Source organism: Chlorocebus sabaeus, chromosome 20 (genome assembly GCF_047675955.1).
Source record: "Chlorocebus sabaeus isolate Y175 chromosome 20, mChlSab1.0.hap1, whole genome shotgun sequence".
Classification (NCBI taxonomy): domain Eukaryota; kingdom Metazoa; phylum Chordata; class Mammalia; order Primates; family Cercopithecidae; genus Chlorocebus; species Chlorocebus sabaeus.
In genome coordinates, this window is record NC_132923.1 from 15,620,402 (window position 1) to 15,646,034 (window position 25,633).

The 25,633-nt window shown below is 43.2% G+C and overlaps 1 protein-coding gene across 1 annotated transcript; it reads left to right on the top strand.

Annotated features, from left to right (window-relative positions):
* The first annotated feature begins 669 nt into the window (after positions 1–669).
* On the top strand, positions 670–24,863 carry LIX1L (limb and CNS expressed 1 like). The gene is made up of 6 exons (XM_007977284.3): positions 670–1,068; positions 10,954–11,117; positions 16,109–16,249; positions 20,941–21,036; positions 21,629–21,706; positions 22,061–24,863. The coding sequence occupies exons 1-6, from the start codon at positions 777–779 to the stop codon at positions 22,301–22,303; spliced, it is 1,014 nt and encodes a 337-aa protein (XP_007975475.1). The 5' UTR covers positions 670–776; the 3' UTR covers positions 22,304–24,863.
* The last annotated feature ends 770 nt before the right edge of the window (positions 24,864–25,633 follow it).

A 25,633-nucleotide genomic window follows, 5' to 3' on the forward strand; every position in this document is an offset into this window, starting at 1 on the left:
AGAATAAGTGAAATCAGAAATTTACCCAACAATGTGGCATAGTAAAAAGATAAAAAATATTGGGAATCAGAACACCTAGGCTTAAACTCTGAATTCCACTTTGCCATCTCTTAGCTATTTAATTTTGGGCAATTTATCTAGCCTCCCTCAGCATCTGTTTCCTTATCCCTAAAATAATAAAATCTAGTGATTGTGATTGTAAATAAGACATGCATTACAGTACATTGCATAGTTTATGTTCATTAAATGTCAGTATCTTTCTTGCCTTAGCTCCACCACCAATTGCATGTGATGTTGGACAAGTCAAATTACTTCTCTGAGCCACAATTTCCTCACCTACAATCTGTAAAATGAAATGGTAGGACAAAATGATCTCTACTCTGTCTGCAATTCTCCCCAGTCTTGCATCTAGGCCCATTTTTTCCTTCAAGCCCCGCCCCAGGATTCTGGCCCGCTTTCTAGTGCTTGCCACAGGACTCCCAAAGACGCGCCCAAGCTACGCGTCTGCCTTTCAGAGGATGCGCTTTTTCTCTTTGCAATTGGTTCTCAGAATCTCCACCCTCCTCAACAATTTGCCTATGGCGGAGTAGTAGCCCTCTAGCTCCCGCCCCGTCACTGGTGATTGGCATGGGACCTAGCTCGTTCCCGCCCCCACTTGACTGAAGGTTCGGCCCTGGCGCCGCCCTCAGTCCCCAGGCGCTAGCTGACTGGGGTGGTTGGGACCGTTAGCTCGGCAGGCTGGCAGGCTCCGGGGCGCTACTCCATTGGCGGCCGGGATGGAGACGATGCGAGCGCAGCGGCTGCAGCCTGGTGTGGGCACCAGCGGGAGGGGCACTCTCCGAGCACTGCGGCCCGGAGTGACTGGGGCTGCGGCTGCAGCCGCCACACCCCCTGCGGGCCCCCCGCCTGCCCCGCCGCCTCCCGCACCGCCCCCGCCGCCGCTGCTCATGTCTGGGGCCCCAGGACTGCCCCTGCCCCCCGGCGCCGCCGGCAGCCCGGCAGTGCTGCGAGAGGCCGTGGAGGCCGTAGTGAGGAGCTTCGCCAAGCACACGCAGGGCTATGGCCGAGGTGAGTCTGCGGGTCTGGCCTCCTGTGCGACACCCTCTGAAAGGGAGCCTTGCTCCCACAGTCCTCCGGATCGCTTTTCCTGGCGTGGAGCCCTCACTTGCATTTCCTTTTGGGGAGTTTCCTTCTGGGCTACGCACACGCACAGACGCACACACTCATACACACGTTTAAGCCTCCTACCTCTCCTTCCCTTTATTGAGTTATTAATATATTCTCCAGGGACCCTTTTTCAGATACAATCCTCTTTTCTTCCTAAACTTTTCTCCTTTAGAAATGGAATTCCTCCTCCAGCTTAATACCTTAACATCTCTCTGCCTTTGAGAACCAGTCCCCATTGTGTGAGATCCTGTCTTTTATTTCAGATCCAATTTCTCATCCACACCCTCTCAATCTTTCCTCTGTGATCTCTGCAATTCTGGACTCTCCTGTTAATTTGCTCCAGCTCCTTAACCTTGATTTTTAAATTCTTTACTTACCTTCACTCTGAAATTTCAGTGCAACTTCAGATTTACTGGGGAACTAGGTAGTGCCTTCACAAGTCACTTATAGTAATTGTGCATTTAAATCCGGACCTGTACCACTGAGCTCACACCAGCTTCCTGTGGCTTAGCACCTTACTTTGGTATCTTGTTTAGTATGGAGACTCACAGCTCCAGCCTTTCTGTCTGGCTCTGTTTTCCTGGCCCTTGCCCAGAAACTGAGGATAAATCCCAGGCCTTGGCTCTTTCAATGTTAAATTCTGTGGAAATGAGCCAGGTTAGAAACTCTATTTCAGTTAGAAAACTTCGTCTTAAAGATGTCTAATTTCTTTAAAGAGGGATGTGAGGGTTTTCTTTGTTGTTTTTGTTTAACTAGTGTAGTTTCCTATCTGAATTTGAGTTCCAGATTTATAGTGTAAGTAATAAGGAATATATAGTGAAGGGTGTGGAATACAGAATTTAAGCCTGGAATTTACAAGACATCCCTTCTGTCTCCTTGGCCAGGTCCTGCTTGACCTGGAAGTGACTATATTTTTAACTTTCTGGTTTAACAATAATGCAGAGAAAAGTTACAGGGCTTTTCTGTAGATTTTCTTTTTTTAAGAAAGTTTAGTGAAAAGAGCACACACAGGGTTTGGAGATCTTTGTCACTTACCAGCCAGATCTTTGGGAAAGGGACTTAATTTCACTGAGCTTCAGTTTCTTCAAGGATTACAATATGGATTAACTGAGACATTGCAAATGACATGTAACCTAAAAATGATTATTATCTCAAATGTGTTGGTTCATAGTTCCTCAAGTAGAACATGCTTCACTTTTTCCCACTCTTAAATCCTGATAATGTAAACCCAAAAATTCCTATGAAAAGAGATTTTTAGAGCCATTTTGCTATATGTGCCTATGATTCATTTATCTTCAATTTCCCTTTGTTCTTCATACAATTTGAACTCCTGTTATAAGACAGGAACTCTGCTAGGTGCTGGGGATACAAATGGATGAATCCGAAACTCATAAGGACATATTATTTTTCCAGTGTAATCCCAAGATTTAACAAGGCTATGTGATGGAACTGCTGTTAGCTACTATCCTGCTGCTTCAAGTCTCTAAGTCAAGATCAAGGGAAGGTCTTTGCCTCTGGGCACAGGAGTAGCCTAGAGTGGTCACACTAAATCTGAAGCCTTCCTCTTGGAAACATAGGCATTTATTAAAATTGTAGAGGAGTACACCCTTTTTCTTGTCTGTGTTACCTGGAGAGCCTCTGCTTTGGCTTCTAAACTGGGCATCCTGTAAAAACTTTCATTTCCTTAGCAAGGATGAGGGAACAAGGGGATTGTGCTGACAAAGGGCAATTAGTCAGGCTTCAGACTCTGCAGTGATTTTCTTTCCTATCTCCCCACCTCCCATCGCAGTCTTTCTCATTATTCTTGAGTTTCTCATTTCCAGTCTGGGTGTCCAGCCAGTACTTTAGGAGAATCTGGCAGATAGTTCAGCTTCAGGCAAGCAGAATCTCTGCCCATTTGGCTCAGAAGTCCTTTACCACATGGAATCACTTATTCTGCTTCAATTCTTAGACAAAGCTGCCACTGGCATGTACTCACATACCCTTGTGACTGATGGCATGGTATTTGGGGGAATGGATGTATTCCCCTGAATACAATTTACTTTAGCCTCTGCCTAGACAATTAATTCCCTCATCCAGCAATGCTTTACCGCATCATCTTCAATTAACATCCTTCATCTTCTTCCTGAATGCTCCAAATTCACCTTTTCCAGCCAGTCTTTAGATCTACCTTCACTCATGTGGAATATCAGTATGTATGTATGTATGTATTTTTAAAAACTTTCTTGTCCTTTATCTGCCTCCCTCACCCACTTACCCAGGATACACACATAGCTCAGTATTCTGTAGGATCTTGATAAGTTTGTAGTGCATGGGATTTGTAATCAGAGGACCTAGCCCTGTTAAAAAGTTGGCTGTATGATCTTGGAGAAGTTGCTTAATCTCTCTATGCCTCATCTGTTCTCTTCATTCATTTAACAAATATTTATTGATCACCAGATGCAGTGGTGGGCAAGGCAGATATTTAGTCCCTATCTTGATGGAACTCACAGTTCACATTACAGAGCATGTATAAAGATTAATGGTGTAATAAAGCAGGCCAGCCCAATACAAAGAGGGTTGACTTTGGAGCCAAACAAACATTGTTTCTAAATCCTGGTTCTGCCACTTCTGGCCTGTTCCTTAACTTGCTTACTTTTTGTAAAATGGGTATTATAATACTTATCCTGATAGTTTTGTGTGGATTAAATCAGACAACGAATATAAAGCATGCAGCACATAGTACTTAGTGTGGTTGCTAATATTGTGCATTTGGAAATGCTTTGGAAACTGCAAATGATACGTATTGTTCTGCATTGCCATATCCTTTGCCCCCTTTTTTCTGTGGCATATAGTCTCTTTCTCATGTTTGACATCTGGCAATCTCTAAACTGGCAGGATCGAGTAACTCACTTGCCTTGCTCTGTAACTGCTACATTTCCCTATTCAAACCTGTTGTTTTGGAAGTATTGCTATCCTTTTATGTTACAATATGGCTGCATGATTGGAGATTTTGCCCTGCTATTTCACCAAGTTGAACAAATGAATCTTGTGTAGTGTTTTCTATTTAGTTGTTCCTTTTCCTCAGAATCACAGACAGCTTCTTTTCTGTAAGACTGGAGTTAAATGGGTTGGGCCGAATATTTCCAATTTTTGGAAATGCTGGATTAGTCCCTATATTAGTTTCCTGTGGCTGCTGTAACAAATTATCACAACTTTAGTGGCTTAAACCAACAGAAATTTGTTCTCTCATAGTTCTGGAGGCCAGAAGTCCAAAATCAGTATTACTGGGCCAAAATCAAGGTGTTGGCAGGGCCGTGTTCCCTCCAGAAGCTCTAGGGGAGAATTCATTCTTTGCCTCTTCCAGCTTCTGGTGGCTGCTGACATTGGTTTATTACTTGGTTTATTGCTGTATCACTGTAATCTCTACTTCTGTGACTCCTCCTCTTCATCAAATATGCCTCCTTTTTTTTTTTTTTTTTTTTTTTTTAAAGAGATGGGATCTCGCTGTGTTGCCTAGGCTGGACTTCAGTGGTGCAATCATAGCTCACTGCAGCCTGGAACTGCTGGGCTCCAGTGATCCTCCCACCTGCCTCAGCCTCCCAAGTAGCTAGGACTACAGGTGCATGTCACCACACCTGGCTGATTTTTAAAAATGTTTTGTAGAAACAAGATCCCACAATATTGCCCAGGCTGGTCTTGAACTCCTGGCCTCAAGTGATCATCCTGCTTTGGCCTCCCAAAGTGCTGGAATTATAGGCATGAGTCAATGTGCCCATCCTGCCTCCCTCTTACAAGGACACTTGTGAATGCACTTAGGGCCCACCTATATAATCTAGGTAATTTCCCCATCTCAAATCGTTTAAACCCATCTGCAAAGTCTTTGCCAGATAAAGTGACATTCACAGGTTCCAAGGATTAGGACATGGACATTTTGGAAGGTGGCATCATTCAGTCTACCAGAGTCCCCTCCCAAAGTCACTGTTACTTTGCAATCTCTCCTTCCAAAGAGACTGTGCACTGTAGGCTATTTAGGGGCAGATGTACCTTCTAAACATTGAAATAGGAAATAGATGAAATATTGTTAACCACCTTCCCTATCTTCCATAATAATGTGAATAGGGTCAGTCTATTTTCTCCATCCTATATGATCAAGGAGACTCTTTTTACTCACCTCTTAATTTCATTCTCTCTTTATTCCTGCTTCCCCACCACAAAGGTGTATTTATTATTATTTTTTCTTTTATTTTTGTTAATTACCTTTCTGGCAAGGTTGTATTTATCCTTATGATATAAAATTTTTACTGTAGTTTCATATATTGTTTTAATATTTTTATCCTGGCCAGGCACAATGGCTCATGCCTGTAATCCTAACATTTTGAGGCCAACGCAGGAGGACTGCTTGAACCTCAGGGTTTGAGCAACATAGTGAGATACCATCTCTACAAAAAATTTTTAAAAATTATCCAGGCATGGTGGCATGCATCTTGTAGCCCCAGCCACTCAGGGAGCTGAGGTGGGAGGATCACTTGAACCCAGGAAGTCAAGGCTGCAGTGAGGTGTGATTGTGCCACTGAATTCTAGGCTCAGTGATAGAGCGAGACTTTGCCTCAAAAAAAAAAAAAAAAGTTTTAGGTTAGGGGCAGTGGCTCACACCTGTAATCCCAGCACTTTGGGAGGCCGAGGTGGGAGGATCGTCTGAAGTCAGGAGTTCAAGACCAGCCTAGCCAACATGGCAAAACCCCGTCTCTACTAAAAATACAAAAATTAGCTGGGTGTGGTGGCATGCATCTGTAATCCCAGCTACTTGGGAGGCTGAGCCAGGAAAATTGCTTGAACCTTGGAGGTGGAGGTTGCTGTGAGCCAAGATCATGCTACTGCACTCCAGCCAGGGTGACAGAGCAAGACTTTGTCCCAAAAACAAAAACAATAACAACAAAAAAGTTTTTATTTTGGCTGACAATGATCACTACCTCTCATTCCCATCCTGTCCACTTAGACGTTCGTATATTTTATCTCCTAAAGGCAAAAACTAAATTATTCTCTTTTTTGTTATTCAACAGCAGCGTATAAGCACTGAGATATTCCTATCTTGGTCTTTCTTATGAAGGACTTTGAGAAAACAATTGTCAGAGGTGTATATCTCAGTTATTCCTACCCTCCCACCTCACTGTTCTTTAGCCATCTTTATGTAAACCATTCTATCCATGGTTCCTCACTGAAAATATGATAAAAAATGTGGGTGCTCCACACGTACACATGCACAAATACTCATATGCACACGGACACACACATAATTTTACTTTAGGAAGCTTGTGAACCTCCAGGAAGCTCAGCTATGGACTGGACCTTGGAGCCTGGGTTAAGATTCCCAAATTGGAAAGAATATCGGCCCCCGGAAATCTAGATTTATGCCCCAACTCTGCCATAGCCATGTGACCTCAAACAAGTCTTCTGTTCTTTCTTAGCCAGTGTTGGACTATATGATCTCTAAAGTTCCTTCCAGTTCTAAACATGAATAAGTCTAGAAGCATTTTCAAATGCGGATCACAATTAGTTGCTTTTTTCTTGACCACTTTGCCCAATTATCATTTCATACTCACTTTTCTAAAATCAAGACTCCCCATGCCCCTTGGCTTTGAGTAATCATTAAAAAATGGTTCTCTGGTCTGTGCGAAGAAATGTTTAACTGGATAGAGACTGAACATATGCTTTTTAATAGGACCTTCCCAATTATGGTGGTCTCCTCCTCTTCCTCTTTATTCCAGTATTCTCCCTGTTGTGTGCATGTCAGGAGAGCTGTCACCCCGTGCATTGTGCTAAACTGTCTCAAAGAGGGAACTGGAGCTGAAAAGATCTCATGGAGAGAACAAAGATGGCTGAGCTTTCTGGTCAGTATTGACCTTTGAAGAGCCCTGCCAAAACCAATGGAGGGAAAGAGAGTTTTCTTTTCATGCTAGATCTTTTTTTTTAATTTTTAATTTTAATTTTAATTTTTTTTGCCCATGACAGAGCCTTATGGCAAGGTTAGGAGGTCCTAATGACGTGCCCTCATGCTGTCTTTTAATAGAAGAATTAGCATTCTTAAAAGTCAGTTAAATGTAGGTTATTAAAAAGAGTTTATGCTGCTTCTCAAACTCAGGCTAGTACATGGGTGTTTGTTTCAGTCACAGAGCAGGCGAGATAATTTATTATTGGCCACTGATTTTAAATTCCTCGCTCGCTGGGCGCGGTGGCTCACGCCTGTAATCCCGGCACTTTGGGAGGCCGAGGCAGGTGGATCACCTAAGGTCAGGAGTTTGAGACCAGCCTGACCAATATGGTGAAACCCTGTCTCTACTAAAAATACGAAAATTAGCCAGGCATGGCGGCATGTGCCTGTAATCCCAGCTACTCAAGAGGCTGAGACAGAAGAATTGCTGGAATCTGGGAGGTAGAGGTTGCAGTGAGCCGAGATCGCACCACTGCACTGCAGCCTGGGCAACAGAGTGAGACTCCAACTCAAATATAAAATAAATTCTTTGCTTCAGGAACTGTGTGTTATTCTTTTCATGCCCAATGCTTAGAATAATGCCATGTACCTATTAAATGCTCAAACTTTTGCTAATGTGTGTATGACAGCCATGAAAATGTGCAGTTCAGATTGCCTGCTGCAGGGAGCATAACTAACAGCCTCAGCCACTGCCCACTCTGGGTCATCCATAATCACATTTGCACCCCAAAGTTGCACATTTGCATCTATAACCACATTTGAAGGAACCACGCTTCCTGTAGGCTACTCCCAACCAGTGACCGAGCACATCAGGGGTATTAACACAGGCAGATCCTTGTGAGGTATGGGATTCCTTTGGGATGAGGACTTCTCACTGGCTTAGCCAAATCTTTCTTAAAACTGTACTACAGCTGGGCATGGTGGCTCACGCCTGTAATCCCAGCACTTTGGGAGGCCGAGGCAGGTGGATCATGTGCTCAGGAGATCGAGACCATCCTGGCTAACATGGTGAAACCCTGTCTCTACTAAACATACAAAAAATTAGCCGAGTGTGGTGGCGGGCGCCGGTAGTCCCAGCTACTCGGGAGACTGAGGCAGGAGAATGGCGTGAACCTGGGAGGCAGAGCTTGCAGTGAGCCAAGATTGTGTCACTGCACTCCAGCCTGGGTGACAGAGTGAGGCTCTGTCTAAAAAACAACAACAATAACAACAACTGTACTACAGTCTGAGACTGTCATATCTAGACCTCCTTCTTTGCCTCTCTTCCACGGTCATCAGATCTTTGCTGTGCTCGGAAGGCTCTCCCTGTCTTCTCCTACTTCCTCCCCAATAAGTCTCTTGCAATTTCCTATCCCATCTTGGTGTCTTCTTGGCACATCTGAACTAAGGAAATATGAAAGAATGAATGAGCCTTTGTTGCGATTAAGAGTAGGAGAGGAGAGGCCAGGCATGGTGGCTCATATCTGTAATCCCAGCACTTTGGGAGGCCGAGGTGGAGGGGGAGCTCTTTGGGAGGCCGCTTGAGCTCAGGAGTTTGAGTCCAGCCTGGGTAACATAGTGAAACCCTGTTTCTACAAAAATTACAAAAATTAGCCGGGTGTGGTGACATGCACCTGTGGTCCCAGCTACTCGGAGGCTAAGGTTGGAGGATCGCTTGGGCCTGGGAGGTGGAGGTTGCAGTGAGCTGAGATTGCTCCACTGCATTCCAGCCTGGGCAACAGAGTGAGATCCTGTCTCAAAAAAAAAAAAAAAAAAAAAAAAAAAAAAAAAAAAAAGGAGAGTGGTCAATATGTTGCAAGATATTGGAGAGCACCTGTGATAATTTTTTATTATGAGGCTTTAGCTAAAACTATTTGAAATGTTTGGAACCCTAGAGTCAATGTGATCCTTTCTAAAAGCAAACTGATCTCATCCCTCTTTTTTTTTTTTTTTTAATTAATTATTTTTCCTTGGAGCTGAATTCAAAAGAATCCCTCCTTCTTTTTAAAGTCCTCCAATTGCTTCCTACTGCTTTAGGATAAAGCCAATACTCTAACATGGCCTAAAAGGCCCTACTTGGTCTGGTCCCTGCCTTCTCTTGCAACCTCATCTTGCATTACACTTCCCCTCACTCACTCTTTCATAGCCACATGGTCTTAACTCCCGTTATTCATCATGTTCCCTGCTGTCACGAGCCTTTGAACATGCTGTTCTTTATACTCAGAACACTGTCCTCTCACCTCTTGCCTAGTGAATTCCTAGTCATACCTGAACTTAGATATTGCCTCCTCAAGGTAGCTTTCTTTGACCTTCTTAACTAGGTCAGATATTCCGACATCTATCACTCCTTTATAGAACTTGATCACAGCTGCAATTTTACATTTGTTTGAGATCTGGTTAATATCTCTTTCCCTCTTTACACTGTAGGCTACATAAGGAAAACGTAGGGGATGAGAGGAAGTGTTCTAGAATACAATGTCAGGTCTGGAGTTTGATTTTAGCCTACTTACAACTAATAAATTAGCCATTTACTGTTTCATGGATGCTGGCAGAAGTCAAGAGACTTTGAGATTAGAGACAAAGGAATTTATTACTCATAGCACAGCAAGTAGCATGAGCATCATGTTTATATTAGTTCTCCTTGCCTCCTCCCAAATCCAATGCAGAGGACTCAGGTAGATATTTGCATAGGCCATGGGTTGCTTCACAACAGAGGAACACTTACAGAATCCGCAGCTTGGGGAACTTGCCATTTTACAACAAGCAGAAGCAAGCATGTTCTTATCTGAGTGAAGATAGTACCTCATCCCTCAATATTTCTTGCTGCAAGCACAGTCCTGAAAAATAGCCCAAGTAAAGAACAGTCAGGGTTTTGCAATCTTGCCATACCTAGCAAGATGTGAAGAAGCATAAGAGACCGGCCCATGGAGGAGTGCTTCTTTTTAAAGTCCTCCAATTGCTTCCCATTTTGTTGCTTCACATCTCACCATATAGTTCCTCCAAAAATCATTTATACCCAGGTAAAGCCTCAAAAAAGTTATCTCCCACCTCCATGCCCTGGCTTCTCTCACTCATAGTATATACATAGTATTCTGGGTTGGAAAAGGAATCTGGCAATGGATGTGCTCACTAGAAGCACAGGCTTGAGAATGGTTATTAGGGCTATATTTCCTTGAGCCAGCAGTATTGCATAAAAGAATACTCATTGGAACCAAGACTGCTTGAGTTTGAATACTCAAACTGCTACTTTCTCCTGGCATAACCTTGGGCAAGTTATTTAACCTCTCTATACCTCATTTCCCTCATCTGTAACATATGGATAGTAAAAATATCTGCTTCATAAAGTTGCTGTGATTAAACACGTAAAGCAGTTACAGAAATGCCTGACATACAATGTGTTCAATACATGTTAGCACTTATTGTGGTGGTTATTATCATCCTGGGCCAGCTAACAATTGTGGAGTAATCTACTTGTATTTCATCAGGCAGTGATAATGGTCTGCTGACACTGGGAACTCTGCCTCCAATATTTAAGTTATTCTAGGACTAAGTTAAAATGTGAACTATTCAGATTGGAGGTGAGAGTGAAAAAAAATTTAAATAAAATAAAATGTGAACCAGAAAAGTGGTGGAGGAGGGCAGGCATACTCTGGTATTTCTAGGCAAATTAACTTAATCACAGTCTAGGTTTATTAATTTAAATGCTTTTCAATGGCAATAGGTAGGGAGCTAAGGGGCTGACTCTTAATGTAGGTACAGGTTACAGATACTGTATTGAAGTATAGCACCACTTGGAGGTGTTCTCATTGCTGAACTTAACTATTTCTCTTTTGTAGTGAATGTGGTGGAGGCACTTCAGGAATTCTGGCAGATGAAGCAGTCCCGTGGTGCTGACTTAAAGAATGGGGCTCTAGTGGTTTATGAGATGGTTCCCTCCAACAGCCCTCCTTATGTCTGCTATGTCACGCTGCCTGGGGGAAGTTGCTTTGGGAGTTTCCAGGTAAGAGTTGTGAGGTGGCAGTAGCAAAGGTAAATGCTTAGATGTTAGTAACGGCTTTCTCCATCACTTTGGCCATTAAACTGCCTGAAATCATATATTTGAGGACCTAAAGCAATTCTGGGAAAATTATTCTGGCAAGCATCTGAGGCTAATTTGACCATAATAGAACCTCAGTAGCATGCTTTCCTTTCAAGAACTCAAACCCATTTTGAATTTGAGCAGTTATGAACATCCCCTTGCTCAGTATATCTGACTACCAGCATCCAAACCGTGTTCCAATCTGGCTTCAGTTATTGCATTCCAACTATTTTCCATCTCTTGTTGAGGATATAGAACAATATTCCTTGCCTCCAGTACTTTTTCATAGGCAATTACTAAAGAAAGCAATGTTGGAGTTCTCTAAGAGGTCAAATCGGAGGGACTATGTATGGTGGGAACAGTACTCATCTAAGAGTTAGGAGATCTAAATTCACATTCCTCTGAATATCAATGGGGCAAATCTCTGGGCCTCACTTTTCCCATCTATAACATGAAGGAGATAGATTAGATGATTTCTGAAGTCTTTTCTACTAACATTCTACAATTATGTGAAATACCTATGATGATGAAAAGAATGGTTGCCATTATGAGGTAGTGAGAAATTATGGACTAGTATGAATATTCTTATCAAAGATGGATTTTTTACATTGCAGACAGGGAGGCAGCCTTCTGAAATGTCAGTTTAAAACTCTGAAATGGAATTTAGAGAAAATAATAAACACTTTTGTTCTGCTTTCCATATGGTTTGTATAACCCTTAGACAAGGTTAAAAGCCCTGCTGTGTGTCTGCATAGCACCTTGAACTTCCCCTATCATATCACTTATTACAACATATCATAATTGTTTGTCTCTCCTAGTGGGCTTTGTTCCATAGAGACAAAGATTGTGTCTGTCTTCTTGTTAAATCCCTACCACCTATTTTAGTGCCTACCAGATAGTAGGCAAATATGTCTGTTGCATGAATGAGTGCCATTGCAGCTTAGTTTCTGCCTCAAACAAAGCAGTCCTAAGGAAACTTCATTTCACATCAGGTGATGAAATTTTTTCCCTTAGAACTGCAGTCATTTCAGGCCTGGTGCGATGGCTCACACCTGTAATCCCAGCACTTTGGGAGGCCGAGGCGGGCAGATCGCAAGGTCAGGAGTTTGAGACCAGCCTGACCAACATGGTGAAACCCCGTCCCTACTAAAAATGCAAAAATTAGCTGGGCGTGATGGCGCACGCCTGTAATCCCAGCTACTTAGGAGGCTGAGGCTGGAGAATTGCTTGAACTCAGGAGCCGGAGGTTGCAGTGAAAAGAACTTCAGTCATTTCAGAGAAATAAGTATATACCCACGATGACGAATGTTTATGCTTCCACTTGTTTTTTTGAGATGGAGTCTCACCCTGTTGCCCAGGCTGCAGTGCAGTGGTATGATCCTGGCTCACTGCAACCTCCACCTCCTGGGTTCAAGTGATTCTCCTGCCTCAGCCTCCCCAGTAGCTAGGACTACAGGTGCGTGCCACCAGGCCTGGCTAATTTTTTTCTTTTTTCTTTTTTTTTTTTTTGTATTTTTAGTAGAGACAGGGTTTCACCATGTTAGCCAGGATGGTCTCAATCTCCTGACCTCGTGATCCGCCCACGTTGGCCTCCCAAAATGCTGGGATTACAGGTGTGAGCTACCGCGTCCAGCCTATGCTTTCACTTCTAAGAGAATAAGATCTTTCCTTCTTCTTTTTTTTTTTTTTTTTTTTTTTTGAGATAGAGTCTCGCTCTGTTGCCCAGGCTGGAGTACAACAGCTCGATCTCAGCTCACTGCAACCTCTGCCTCCCGGGTTCAAGTGATTCTCCCTGCCTCAGCCTCCCAAGTAGCTGGGAATACAGGCACCAGCCACCATGCCCAGCTACTTTTTTGTATTTTTAGTAGAGGCGGGGTTTCGCATGTTGGCCAGGCTGGTCTCGAACTCCTGACCTCAAGCAGTCCGCCCACCTCGGCCTCCCAAAGTGCTGGAATTACAGGCGTGAGCCACCGTGCCTGGCTGATCTTTCCTTCTTCTTCCCACCTCATTACATTGTTGAATGACTTGAACATTTTATGATGGATGCCCATAACTGAAACATTGTAGTAATTAGATTTCTGTCATTTTTGGAAAGGGTAGAATTATCTTTCTTGGCCTTTTAGCCTAAACTTTTTTTTTTGAGACGGAGTCTTGCTGTGTCACCTGGGCTGGAGTGCAGTGGCATGATCTCGGCTCACTGTAACCTCCACCTCCCAGGTTCAAGCAATTCTCCCTGCCTCCACCTCCCGAGTAGCTGGGATTATAGGCCCTGCCACCACGCCCAGCTAATTTTTGTATTTTTGTATTATTTCGCCATGTTGGCCAGGTTGGTCTTGAACTCCTGACCTCAGGTGATCTGCCTGCCTCAGCCTCCCAAAGTGCTGGGATTACAGGTATGAGCCACCTCACCCAGCCTTTTTTTTTTTTTTTTCCCTTGAGACAGGGCCTCTTTCTGTCACCCAGACTGAAGTACAGTGGCACAATCATGGCTCACTGCAGCCTTGACTTCGTGGGCTCAAGTGATCCTCCCACCTCAGCCTCCCGAATAGCTGGGACCGCAGGCATATGCCACCATGCCTGGCTAGTTTTTGTATTTTTGGTAGAAACGGAGTTTTGCCATGTTTCCCAGGCTGGTTGCAAACTCCTGAGCTCAAGCAATCCTTTCATCTCAGCCTCCCAAAGTGCTGGGATTACAGGTGTGAGTCACCCAGCCAGGGGCAGGGTGCAATAACTGAAGCTAGATCAGAACATGGGCTGGGTGTTGGTAGTCTGATATACTGAGCAAGGGCATAATCCACAACTGCTCAAATTCAAGATGGGTTTGAGTTTATACCTCTTTATCCACTTTGGCAGGTGAAATTTCTCTCGCTGGTTTTCTTCACAGATGACTTTTTAAGCAACAGCACTATAGAGCAGGCCAGCAGGCTAGTAATAGACAAATGGAAACAGACAAATTGAAGCATTGGGAAGACTTCAGACTTATTTACCAAACTTCATATGCTGTCTCAGAGAGCCTGTCAGTTAATAGAAATTAGGAATTATTGATAGTAGGGATGTTTAAGTACTAAACACATCCTGGTCTACTTATTTATTTTTTTATTCTTTATTTTTTTGAGACAGTCTCACTCTGTTGCCCAGGCTAGAGTGCAGTGGCGCGGTCTTGGCTCACTGCAACCTCCGCCTCCTGGGTTCAAGCAGTTCTCTGCCTCCGCCTCTCAAGTAGCTGAGATTACAGTCACCTGCCACCATGCCCAACTAATTTTTTTTTTTTTGTATTTTTAGTAGAGATGGGGTTTCACCATCTTGGCCAGGCTGGTCTTGAACTCCTGACCTCGTAATCCGCCCACCTCAGCGTCCCAAAGTGCTGGGATTACAGGCGTGAGCCACCGCGCCCGTTATTTATGGTTTTTTTAAGACAGAGTTGTGCTCTGTTGCCCAGGCTGGAGTGTAGTGGCACAATTATAGCTCACTACAGGCTTGACTCCTGGGCTCAAGTGATCCTTCCACCTCAACCTCTTGATTAGCTGGGACCACGGGTGTGCACCACAACCATGCCCAGCTCATTTTAGAATTTTTTGTAGAGACAGCATTTCACTATTTTGGCCAGGCTGGTCTCAAACTCCTGGCCTCAAATGATCCTCCTGCCTTGGCCTCCCAAAGTGCTGGGATTACAGGCATGAGCCACCATGCCCAACCTCTGTTCTACTTTTTATTTTAAGTTTTCTTTTAGAAACAGAGTCTCACTCTGTCACCCAGGCTGAAGTGTAATGGTGTGATCATAACTCATTGCAGCCTGGAACTCCTGGCTCAAGTGATCCTTCTGCCTCAGCCTCTAAGTAGCTGGGACTACAGGCACGTGTCACCATGCCTGGCTAATTTTTTTTTTTTTTTTGTAGAGACAGGGGTCTTGCTATGTTCCCCAGGTTAGTCTTGAATTCCTGGGCTCAAACCATCCTCCTGCCTTGGACTCCCAAAGTGCTGGGATTACAAGTGTGAGCCACCAAGCCCAGCCTTGGTTTACTTTTAAAAACTGCAACATAATTTTCTTCCTTTCCTCTAATTACTCATAAATGACATAGGGCAAAGAGGCCTTTGAGACAGCCAATAAAGATGAATTATAAAGGAATACTATGGTGGCTAGAGATCTGAAATTGAATAATTTTGAGACTTCTGCAGATCAGACTTGTTCTGTGATACCTATGTTGGATATAATATAAAAACATGAATTAATTTTTATTTTTTTCCTTCTTAAGTCAGCTTTCCTTCCCTTAATTACTCCTTTTCTCTTTGTTTCCACTGCGGGGGAAAAAAGAAGTCTACAAATTCCTTCTTCAGACTTAAACCCTTCTCAGGGATAGCTCCTTTGGCTCACTACATTGAGAAAATGCCTGTTCACAGCTAAAAATGAAGTCCAAGATTCCAAGATGGGTGCTTCTGATAGAGACCAGTGGCCTTCTCTGTAGAAGCAGCCTAGACACAGCTTCGGTTCTAATCTTGGGTTATCTAGAGGAATCCAAAAAACCTTGCCTGTCCACAGAACAAGATACAGATTTCTATTAAGCTGGCCAGAATCTGACTTTTGAGTAATTAATTCTGTCGACAGTTTTAACAGGGGTATTTTTCATGTCCAGTGATTATATGCTGACTTAAGCAGCCTTCCTCATTCTGCATTCAGTTTGGTATGAGCTACAGCACTCTCCAGTACCTTAATGACTTCAGGATGTTGAATCAAAATTACATTTCCAAACATCCCGACCACTTTACCATAAAAACCTTGGAGAGTGTGTTGAACACAACTGATTTCTCCAAAGAGCATCCAAGTGTTTTCTATCTGAAGTGTTTCCCTCCCACTGTTCCTTCCTCTCTCTCATATGCACAAATACACATATTCTCACTCATTCTCCCCTGCCTAGTTTTGCCCCACAAAAGCTGAGGCCCGGAGGAGTGCTGCAAAGATTGCGCTAATGAATTCTGTGTTTAATGAACATCCTTCCCGAAGAATCACTGATGAGTTCATCGAGAAGAGTGTCTCTGAGGCCCTGGCATCTTTCAATGTAAGTTATATGGAGCTGGAAGGAGAGTGGGAGATGGGAGAACCGGCTGCTTGGGAATTCATAAATTACTGTGAAACACAGCATGAATTCCTGTTTTCTTTCTGGTCTACCTCTCTGTTCTTTTGATTTATTCTCTGTCAGTCTTGTGTCATGTGTTCCACATGTCTCAGTCTCTAATTCTATATCTGTGTTTATGTGTTTTTTTGTTGTTTTGTCTCTTTCATTTTATCTCTTTGGTATCTAGAAACCTTTAATTGCATATTTATGGAATTGTAGAGCTATTCCAAAATGAAAATTGAGCTTGAATTTTGCTTTTGCTAATTTGGGTTAAGACCTTAGTTTCTGCTGTTCTTTTTTTATAAGACTGTTTTTTATTGTCACTTGTCTCCTGCCTCCATTACTTCATCTTATTGATAAATAACCCTTTTATAATAAAATGTCTTTTTATCTATTTTAGGAACAAGGAGGATAATTTATTTACTCTCTTTATTTACAACTGTTCTTTCAAATGATGATGATAAGAATAACCATAATTAATCCTAATTGAGTATTTACCTTGTGGCAGGGACTGTTCTAGGGGATTTATATGTATTTTACCTCATCACAACAATCCTAGGAGGTATAAGTACTATTATTACTCCTATTTTACAGATGAGGAGACTAAAAACACAGAAGTGAAGTGTCAACATGATATAGCTCGTAAGTGGTCATGCCAAGATTAGAACCCGAGTTGACTTAATTTAGTTACATCTTAGAAATTAACACTGCCATCTTCCTTCCTCTCCACAAATTCATTGATACTCAGACCAAGTATCTGTTCTATTTGCATTTAATTAAGATGTAATTACAGGCTGGTGCAGTGGCTCATGCCTGTAATCCCAGCACTTTGGGAGGCTGAGGCAGGCAGATCACCTGAGGTTTTAGGAGGTCGAAATCAGCCTGGCTAAAATAGTGAAACCTCATCTCTACTAAAAATACAAAAGTTAGCTGGGCGCAGTGGTGGGCGCCTGTAATCCCAGCTACTTAGGAGGCTGAGGCAGGGGAAAAAGCTTGAACCTGGGAGGCGGAGATTGCAGTGAGCTGAGATCATGCCACTGCACTCCAGCCTGGGTGACAGAGCGAGATTCCGTCTCAAAAAAATAAAAACAAAAATAAAATAAAAAAGATGTAATTACATATACTAAATTAGTTCAGTTATCTGCTTTGTGGATTAGTTGTTGAACACTTTATTGAAAGTTGGTTTCCCTCTGTTATTTAGGACCCAGCTGTTTTTCTCCCATTATTCTTTGCCCCAGTCAACAGCATCTGCAGGGAATGAAAACATTTTCATATTAATCCAAACCAAATAAAAAAAGAAGAAACCAGCTAAAATTTTTTGGGAAGTACATTTGCTATTTTTAGGTCACCTAATGGTATTGTGAAAGAAAACAGGGCCAGGCACAATGGCTCACGCTTGTAATCCCAGCACATTGTGGGGCAGATGACAGCAGATCACTTGAGGTCAGGAGTTCGAGACCAGCCTGGCCAACATGGCAAAACCCCCTTTCTACTAAAAATAGAAAAATTGGCTGGGCACGGTGGCTCATGCCTGTAATCCCAGCACTTTGGGAGGCTGAGGTGGGCAGATCACGAGGTCAAGAGATTGAGACCATCGGGCTGACATGGTGAAACCCCGTCTCTACTTAAAAACAAACAAACAAAAAATTAGCCGGGTGTGGTGGTAGCCGGGCGCGCCTGTAGTCCCAGCTACTCAGGAGGCTGAGGAAGGAAAATCACTTGAACCTGGAAGGCAGAGGTTATACTGAGCCGAGATCGCACCATTGCACTCCAGCCTGGTGACAGAGCGAGACTCTGTCTCAAAAAAAAAAAAAAAGAAAAGAAAAAAGAAAAAATGCAAAAATTAGCTGGGTGTTGTGGCACACGCCTGTAATGCCAGCTACTCAGGAGGCTGAAGGATGAGATTCGCTTGAACCTGGGAGATGGAGGTGCAGTGAGATCATTCCATTGCACTCCATCCTGGGCAACAAAGTGAAACTCTGTCTCAAAAAAAAAAAAAAAAAAGAAAAGGAAAAAAAAGAAAAAAAGAAACTGTGGATTATAGAAAGTAGGATGTGCAGTATTTATATGATCATAGGCTCTAAATTCATTGTTGGCCAGGCGCAGTGGCTCATGCCTGTAATCCCAGCACTTTGGGAGGCTGAGGCGAGCGGATTGCCTGAGGTCAGGAGTTCAAGACCAGCCTGGCCAACACAGTGAAACGCCACCTCTACTAAAAATATAAAAATTAGCTGGGTGTGGTGGGCACCTGTAATCCCAGCTATTTGGGAGGCTGAGGCAGGAGAATCACTTGAACCAGGAGGCAGAGGTTGAAGTGAGCCGACATTGTGCTATTGCACTCCAGCTTGGGTGACAAAAGCAAAATTTTGTCTCAAAAAATAAATAACTAAATTCACTGTTATTGAAATTATGGTTCTACGCCAGGTGTGGTGGCTCACACCTGTAATCCTAGCATTTTGCGGGGCTGAGGCAGGCAGATCACTTGAGCTCAGGAGTTGGAGACCAGCCTGGGCAACATGGTGAAACTCCATCTCTACAAAAAACACAAACAGTTACCTGGGTATGGGGGCACGCGCCTGTAGTCCCAGCTACTTGGGGGTCTGAGGCAGGAATATCACTTAAGTGAGGAGGTCAAGGCTGCAGTGAGCCAAGATTGTACTACTGTACTCCAGCCTGGGTGACAAAGTGAGACCCTGTCTCAAAAAAAAAAAAAAAAGAAAGAAAGCAGTTATGGTTCCTAGCTGGGCATAGTGGCTCATGCCTGTAATTCCAGCACTTTGGAAGGCTGAGGTGAGCAGATCACCTGAGGTCAGGAGTTCAAGATCAGACTGGCCAACGTGGCAAAACCCCATCTCCACTAAAAAATACAAAAATTAGCCAGGCATGGTGGTACACACCTGTAGTCCCAGCTACTTAGGAGGCTGAGGTAGGAAAATTGCTTAAACCCAGGAGGCAGAGGTTGCAGTGAACTGAGATTGCACCACTGCACTCCAGCCTGGGCAACAGAGTGAGACTTCATCTCAAAAAAAAAAAAAAAGTATGGTTCTATAGTCTTCCTTTGGGATCTATGTGGGATTGGTTCCAGGATCTCTCGAGGACACCTAAACCCAAGGATGCTCAAGTCCTTCATATAAAATAGCAGAGTACAGCCTGGGCAACATAAGGAGACTCCATCTCTACAAAAAAATAATAAAATAATTAGCTGGGTATGGAGGCACTTGACTGTGATCCCAGCTACTTGGGAGGCTTAGGCAAGAGGATCACTTGATCCTGGGGAGGTTGAGGCTGCAGTGACCATCCACTGCACTCCAGCCAGGGTGACACACAGAATGAGACACAGTCTCAAAAAAAAAAAGTATAATATTTGCATATAACCTATGCACATCCTCCCAAATGAATGCTCTAAATTGTCTCTAGAGCACTTATAATACCTAATACAGTGTAAATGCTGGGCCGGGCATGGTGACTCGCGCCTGTAATCCCAGCACTTTGGGAGGTGGAGGCTGGTGGATCACCCGAGGTCAGGAGTTCAAGACCAGCCTGGCCAACATGGTGAAACCCCGTCTCTACTAAAAATATAAAAATCAGCCGGGTGTGGTAGCGCATGCCTATAGTCCTAGCTACTCTGCAGGCTGAGGCAGGAGAATCACTTAACCCAGTAGGCAGAGGTTGCAGTGAGCCGAGATTGCACCACTGCACTCCATCCTGGGGGACAGAGCAACAGAGTCAGACTCCGTCTGAAAGAAAAAAAAAAATTAAATTTTTATTTTTAATTTAAAATTTTATTTAATTCTCAAAACAATCATTTAAGGTAGGTCTATGATTATTCCCATCTTACAGAAGAGGAAACTGCAGAACAGAGAGGTTAAATGACTTTACCAAGGCCACACTATTTGTAGGAGTTCCAGTCCATGCTCTTAACTTCTGTGCTGTATTGGTTTTTATACATACTAGGCTTGAATGCAGGACAGTGTGTCTTAATTCTAACCCTGCAGGGTTACATAACCAATAGAAGACACAATAGGCCAATGCCCAGGAGACCACACTGCTAGCCAGAATTTCCCACACTTATACCACATTTCAGAAACTCAGTACAAGAATGTAAAATATTTTATTAATAATGTTTATACTGACTACAGTTGAAAAGTATTATTTTGAACATATTGGGCTAAATAAGATATATTATTAAAATTTTTACTTTTTTTTTTTTTGAGACAGAGTCTTACTCTGTTGTCCAGGCTGGAGTGCAGTGGCCCGATTTCTGCAATCTCCACCTCCCAGGTTCAAGTGATTCTCCTGCCTCAGCCTCCTGAGTAGCTGGGATTTACAGTCACCCACTACCACGCCCGGCTAATTTTTGTATTTTTAGTAGAGACAGGGTTTCACCATGTTGGCCAGGCTGGTCTCAAAACTCCTGACCTCAAGTGATCTGCCCGTCTTGGCCTCCCACAGTGCTGGGATTACAGGCATGAGCCACTGCACCTGGACTTACCTCTTTATTTTTACTTTAATGTGGCAGAGAGGAAATTTTAAATTAAATATGTGGCTTGCATTATATTTCTACTGGACAGTGCTGCTTGAGATGATAATCCTGGTTGAAAATCTATTTGTCTTTTCTGTTCCTCTACTACCAGGGCAACAGGGAGGAAGCTGACAACCCAAATACCGGGATTGGTGCCTTCCGATTCATGCTGGAATCCAACAAGGGCAAATCAATGTTGGAGTTCCAGGTACTTTCCCATGTACTTCCCTGGCTCTAATAACATGGGTCAGCCTGCTCCTATAATATATAATGGCTCCTACTAATTCCTAACTCATTGATACTGGAAAGGAAAGAAGATTGTTACACTGTTTTTCAAAAATAAAAACCTTCCTGGCCAGGCGTGGTGGCTCATGCCTGTAATCCCAGTACTTTGGGAGGCTGAGGCAGGTGGATCACTTGAGGCCGGGAGTTTGAGACCAGCCTGGCCAACATGGCAAAGCCCCGTTTCTACTAAAAATACAAAAACTAGCTGGGTATGATGGCACATGCCTGTAATCCCAGCTACTTGGGAGGCTGAGGCATGAGAATTGCTTGAACCCAGGAAGCAGAGGTTGCAGTGAGCTGAGATTGCGCCACTACACTCCAGCCTGGGTGACAGAGCAAGACTCTGTCTCAAATAGATAAGTAAATAAATAAATATTTTCCTTCCCCAAAGGCCTATCAGAGTTAGTGATGAAAGTTGCTTCTACAAATCCATTTGGTAAAAGGTTTCCCATGTAATTCTGATGTAACCTCCCAATATAAAATCACTGTCCCAGTACTTCCTATTCTTCCCCCAGGAGCTAATGACAGTTTTTCAACTGCTACACTGGAATGGCAGCCTTAAGGCCATGAGGGAACGACAATGCTCTCGGCAGGTAAGAGTTTATGAGTGGGGGCGAATGAGGGGAGCACAATCTGTCAGCGGACTCTTTTGAGGTGGTTACTATGTTAGAAATAAGGTCTATTGTGACCTATGGTTGTGAATATTGAAAGCCTTACCTAAGTACCCTCTTCATCCCTGTAATCTTTCCTATTTAAATATTAGCTGTGATTCTTTTGTCTATCTTGCTTCCCCTACCAGGAAGTTTCCTTTAAGAATCTCCTTGAAGGATTTAGGTGCTGACCTCAGTTAGGTCTCTAAAACTGAGTTCTTAGTCCCAGTTGGGTCAGTGTGGTATGATATGAACCTTTACCTTCTCAATGCTGTTCACATTCCCCTCCCCTACTAGGAGGTGTTGGCTCATTACTCGCACCGGGCCCTGGATGATGATATTCGCCACCAAATGGCCTTGGACTGGGTGAGCCGGGAGCAGAGTGTGCCAGGGGCACTGTCTAGAGAGCTGGCCTCTACTGAGCGGGAGCTGGATGAAGCCCGACTGGCAGGCAAGGAGCTGCGCTTCCACAAGGAGAAGAAAGATATTCTCGTGCTGGCTGCTGGGCAGTTGGGCAATATGCATTCTTCCAACTGCTAGGCATCCACCCACATACTCCCCAGCCTTTCCACAGCCTTTTTTGTATGTTTCCTTTCTAAGATTTAGGATGATTTTTTGTACATACTTTCTCAATTTTATACTTTAAAAATATATATATATGTGTATAGATTCTACACCTAGATTCCTATTTGCTAAGAGATCCCTTTTCTTACTTCCAGTTTTTGGATGTAGTTTTATTTGAAACATCTTCAGTCCACTTTACAAGAAAGAGCAGGTTGTCTTTGAAGCTTTGTTAGCTCTTAAACTTCCAGATTAACTGTGTAGTCATTTCAGTAGCACTAAAAGATTAACTCAAGTGTTCATGTCTCCTTCTTTTCAAATATCAGTAGCTTGAATAAGGATTATATGCCCCACTCTTACTCTCATTCCTGCTTCCTCTTGGACTCAAACAGGGTATGAGTATGAAGATTTTGCCTTTAGTTCTTGAACTGAACCTGCTTGCTATCCCTTTCCTCCCCACCAGTACCTTATTCCTTCTCTGCCTCCAAATTTCCACTTTGTTTTGAGGCTTCCTTCCCTACCTTATTATTCTGAAAGAAGTAGAGAGCTTGCTTCTGAAGCCACTCCTAAGAAACTGCCCAGGGACAAGTTAAATTACAAACAATTCATGGGACTTTACTACCTAAGTTGCTTCTAGGGCATATGTATACCATACTAGTAGTCTAGATTTCTGGATATACTCTACAGTAGATGGGGGTTATGGTTGAAACTGATTATCTTTCAGTATTCCCTCTACACATCTCCCCTGCTCACCCAGCTTAGTTAAACCCTGTGTTTAGAACTTCCTGCCTGCAGCTATTAGTAGAAGGTAAAACATATTTCCATATTTCCCTTCACACAATATTTTATTTTTTGGAAGCATTATCAGTCCTATTTGGTTAGTGAGAACCATGTTCCCTTATTCCCGCTAAGTTGCTGCTGTTTACTACCTTAGACTCTCATTTGTTTTCTCTTTCTTTCCTCTTCTTCCACATTAATTATTAGAACATGAGTTGATCAGGAAAATTAAATGAGACTTTAGTTTTTGGCACTTCCTAATTGACACCTTGGGAGACTGCAGTTACTTGTGTGTGTGTGGTTTTTTTTTTTTTTTTTTTTTGGAGATGGAGTCTCACACTGTTGCCCAGGCTGGAGTGCAATGGGGCAATCTCGACTCACTGCAACCTGTGCCTCCAGGGTTCAAGGGATTCTTTTGCCTCAGCCTCCCCAGTAGCTGGGATTACAGGCACACACCACCACGCCTGGCTAATTTTTGTATTTTTGATAGAGACGGGGTTTTACCATGTTGGCCAGGCTGTTCGTGAACTCCTGACATCAGGTAATCTACCCGCCTCAGCCTCCCAAAGTGCTGGGATTACAGGCGTGAGCCACTGCGCCTGGCCTATTTGTGGGTGGTGGTGTTTTTTGAGACAGAGTCTCACTCTGTTGCCCAGGCTGGAGTGCAGTGGTGCGATCTCGGCTCACTGCAACCTCCGCCTCCCAGGTTCACGCCATTCTCCTGTCTCAGCCTCCCGAGTAGCTGGGACTACAGGTGCCCGCCACCACGCCCGGCTAATTTTTTGTATTTTTAGTAGAGACGGGGTTTCACTGTGTTAGCCGGGATGGTCTCGATCTTCTGACTTCGTGATCCACCCGCTTCGGCCTCCCAAACTATTTGTGTTTTTAACACCATTCTCCCCCACCTCTTTCCTGGGTGACATAAGAGAGAAATAACCGGTAGTATAGCAGCTAAAGTATTCTCCTTTCAGAGAATTTTTTTGGAGGTCTCTAATATATATTTCCCCCTTGTTTCTGTGATCTCTTTTATACTATATTATTGTCCCATGTACTTTCTAAAGTGAGCTTGGGACATTTAGTATTCCTGCAATTGGACTTTGCACTTGACAGTTATACAGACTTTCCTTTTAGAAATAGATTAGGTTCCAAACAGAAAGTTCAAGCGTAACAATAACAATAAGAATAAATAGATTAGGAAATAGGCCATAATTTGCTCTTTTGGATTTGGTAGGGGCAAGATGAAAGGCAACTTTCTTGCTTTTGAAATCATGTTGGATAAGAGGTAAGGAATCCAGCTGCAATTTTATTAGTGCTTGAAACGGGCTTCCTTGAATTCTCCAGGCCCTATCATTTTTTTTTTTTCTTACTAATCAGAAGAGAGCTGGGTTAGAAGCCCCATCTTTGTATTCCATGAAACACGCTGGGTTGGAGTAAAGGCAAAAACAGCTAGACATACCAGGTGTGTCTGTCTGTATTGATATTTATAAGCTGGCACTCATCAACACTCCTGTTTCTCCTGTGCTCCCTTCTCTGGGAAGAAGTGTGGGTTAAGGGGTGTGAGTTGTGGGAAGAATTGTCCTCGTACCTCCTGGATTTATTATGTTTCTCAAATACCAACCAGTAAGATCCCAAATAACTTGAGAAAAACTGTTTCCTGATCTGTCCACTTCTGGTGTCAAAGATTTTACTCATCTTCTTAGTACATTCTATGTATTTTATATGTATAATTTTATACAATTAAAAATAGATTTTTGTCTAGTGAGCCAGACTGACTCTTTCTTGAGACCTATATATTAGAGAAGCTCTAAAACGTCCCTATTCTTTTACATGTATACTAAATAAGAATTTTTAGGCCGGGCGCAGTGTCTCATGCCTGTAAGCTCAGCACTTTGGGAGGCCGAGGTGGGTGGATCACGGGGTCAGGAGTTCAAGACCAGCCTGGCCAACATGGTGAAACCCCCATCTCTACTAAAAAAAATAAATAATTAACTGGGCGTGGTGGTGGGCGCCTGTAATCCCAGCTACTTGGGAGGCTGAAGCAGGAGAATCGCTTGAACCTGGGAGGCGGAGGTTGCAGTAGACCGAGATTGAGTGATTGCACTTCAGCCTGGGACATCAGGGCGAGACTTCGTCTCAAAAAGAAAAAGAATTTTTATTAGCATTTTTGGGGTGGTAGAAATGATTGCACAAGGCAGCCTGCCTCCCTTTCTGCAGACATTTAACCTGGACTTTGTCCTTGGCCCTTTCTGCTCAACTCTACCTACTCCCACTGGCAATCTCACCCATTATGGTGGCTTGAACTCCACTATACACATGACTCTCAAATCTATTTCTTCCTCCCCAACCTGTTTTAAGCTTTTACATTTACTTTCCACATACTGGACATGACCACCTAAATATGACAAAAGCACTTTGAAACATATCCAAAATAAAATACGTTTCTCCCTACTGATTCCTCTTTGACTCTCTAGATCTATTATTCAAATTATTATTATTATTATTATTATTATTAGTGAGACAAAGTCTCGCTCT

Bases quoted from the DNA above. Each gene is read 5' to 3' on its own strand.
- LIX1L (XM_007977284.3), top strand. From the start codon at position 777: ATGGAGACGATGCGAGCGCAGCGGCTGCAGCCTGGTGTGGGCACCAGC. The intron at 1,069-10,953 runs GTGAGTCTGCGG...TCTCTTTTGTAG, and splicing joins CACGCAGGGCTATGGCCGAG to TGAATGTGGTGGAGGCACTT. The intron at 21,707-22,060 runs GTAAGAGTTTAT...CTCCCCTACTAG, and splicing joins AACGACAATGCTCTCGGCAG to GAGGTGTTGGCTCATTACTC.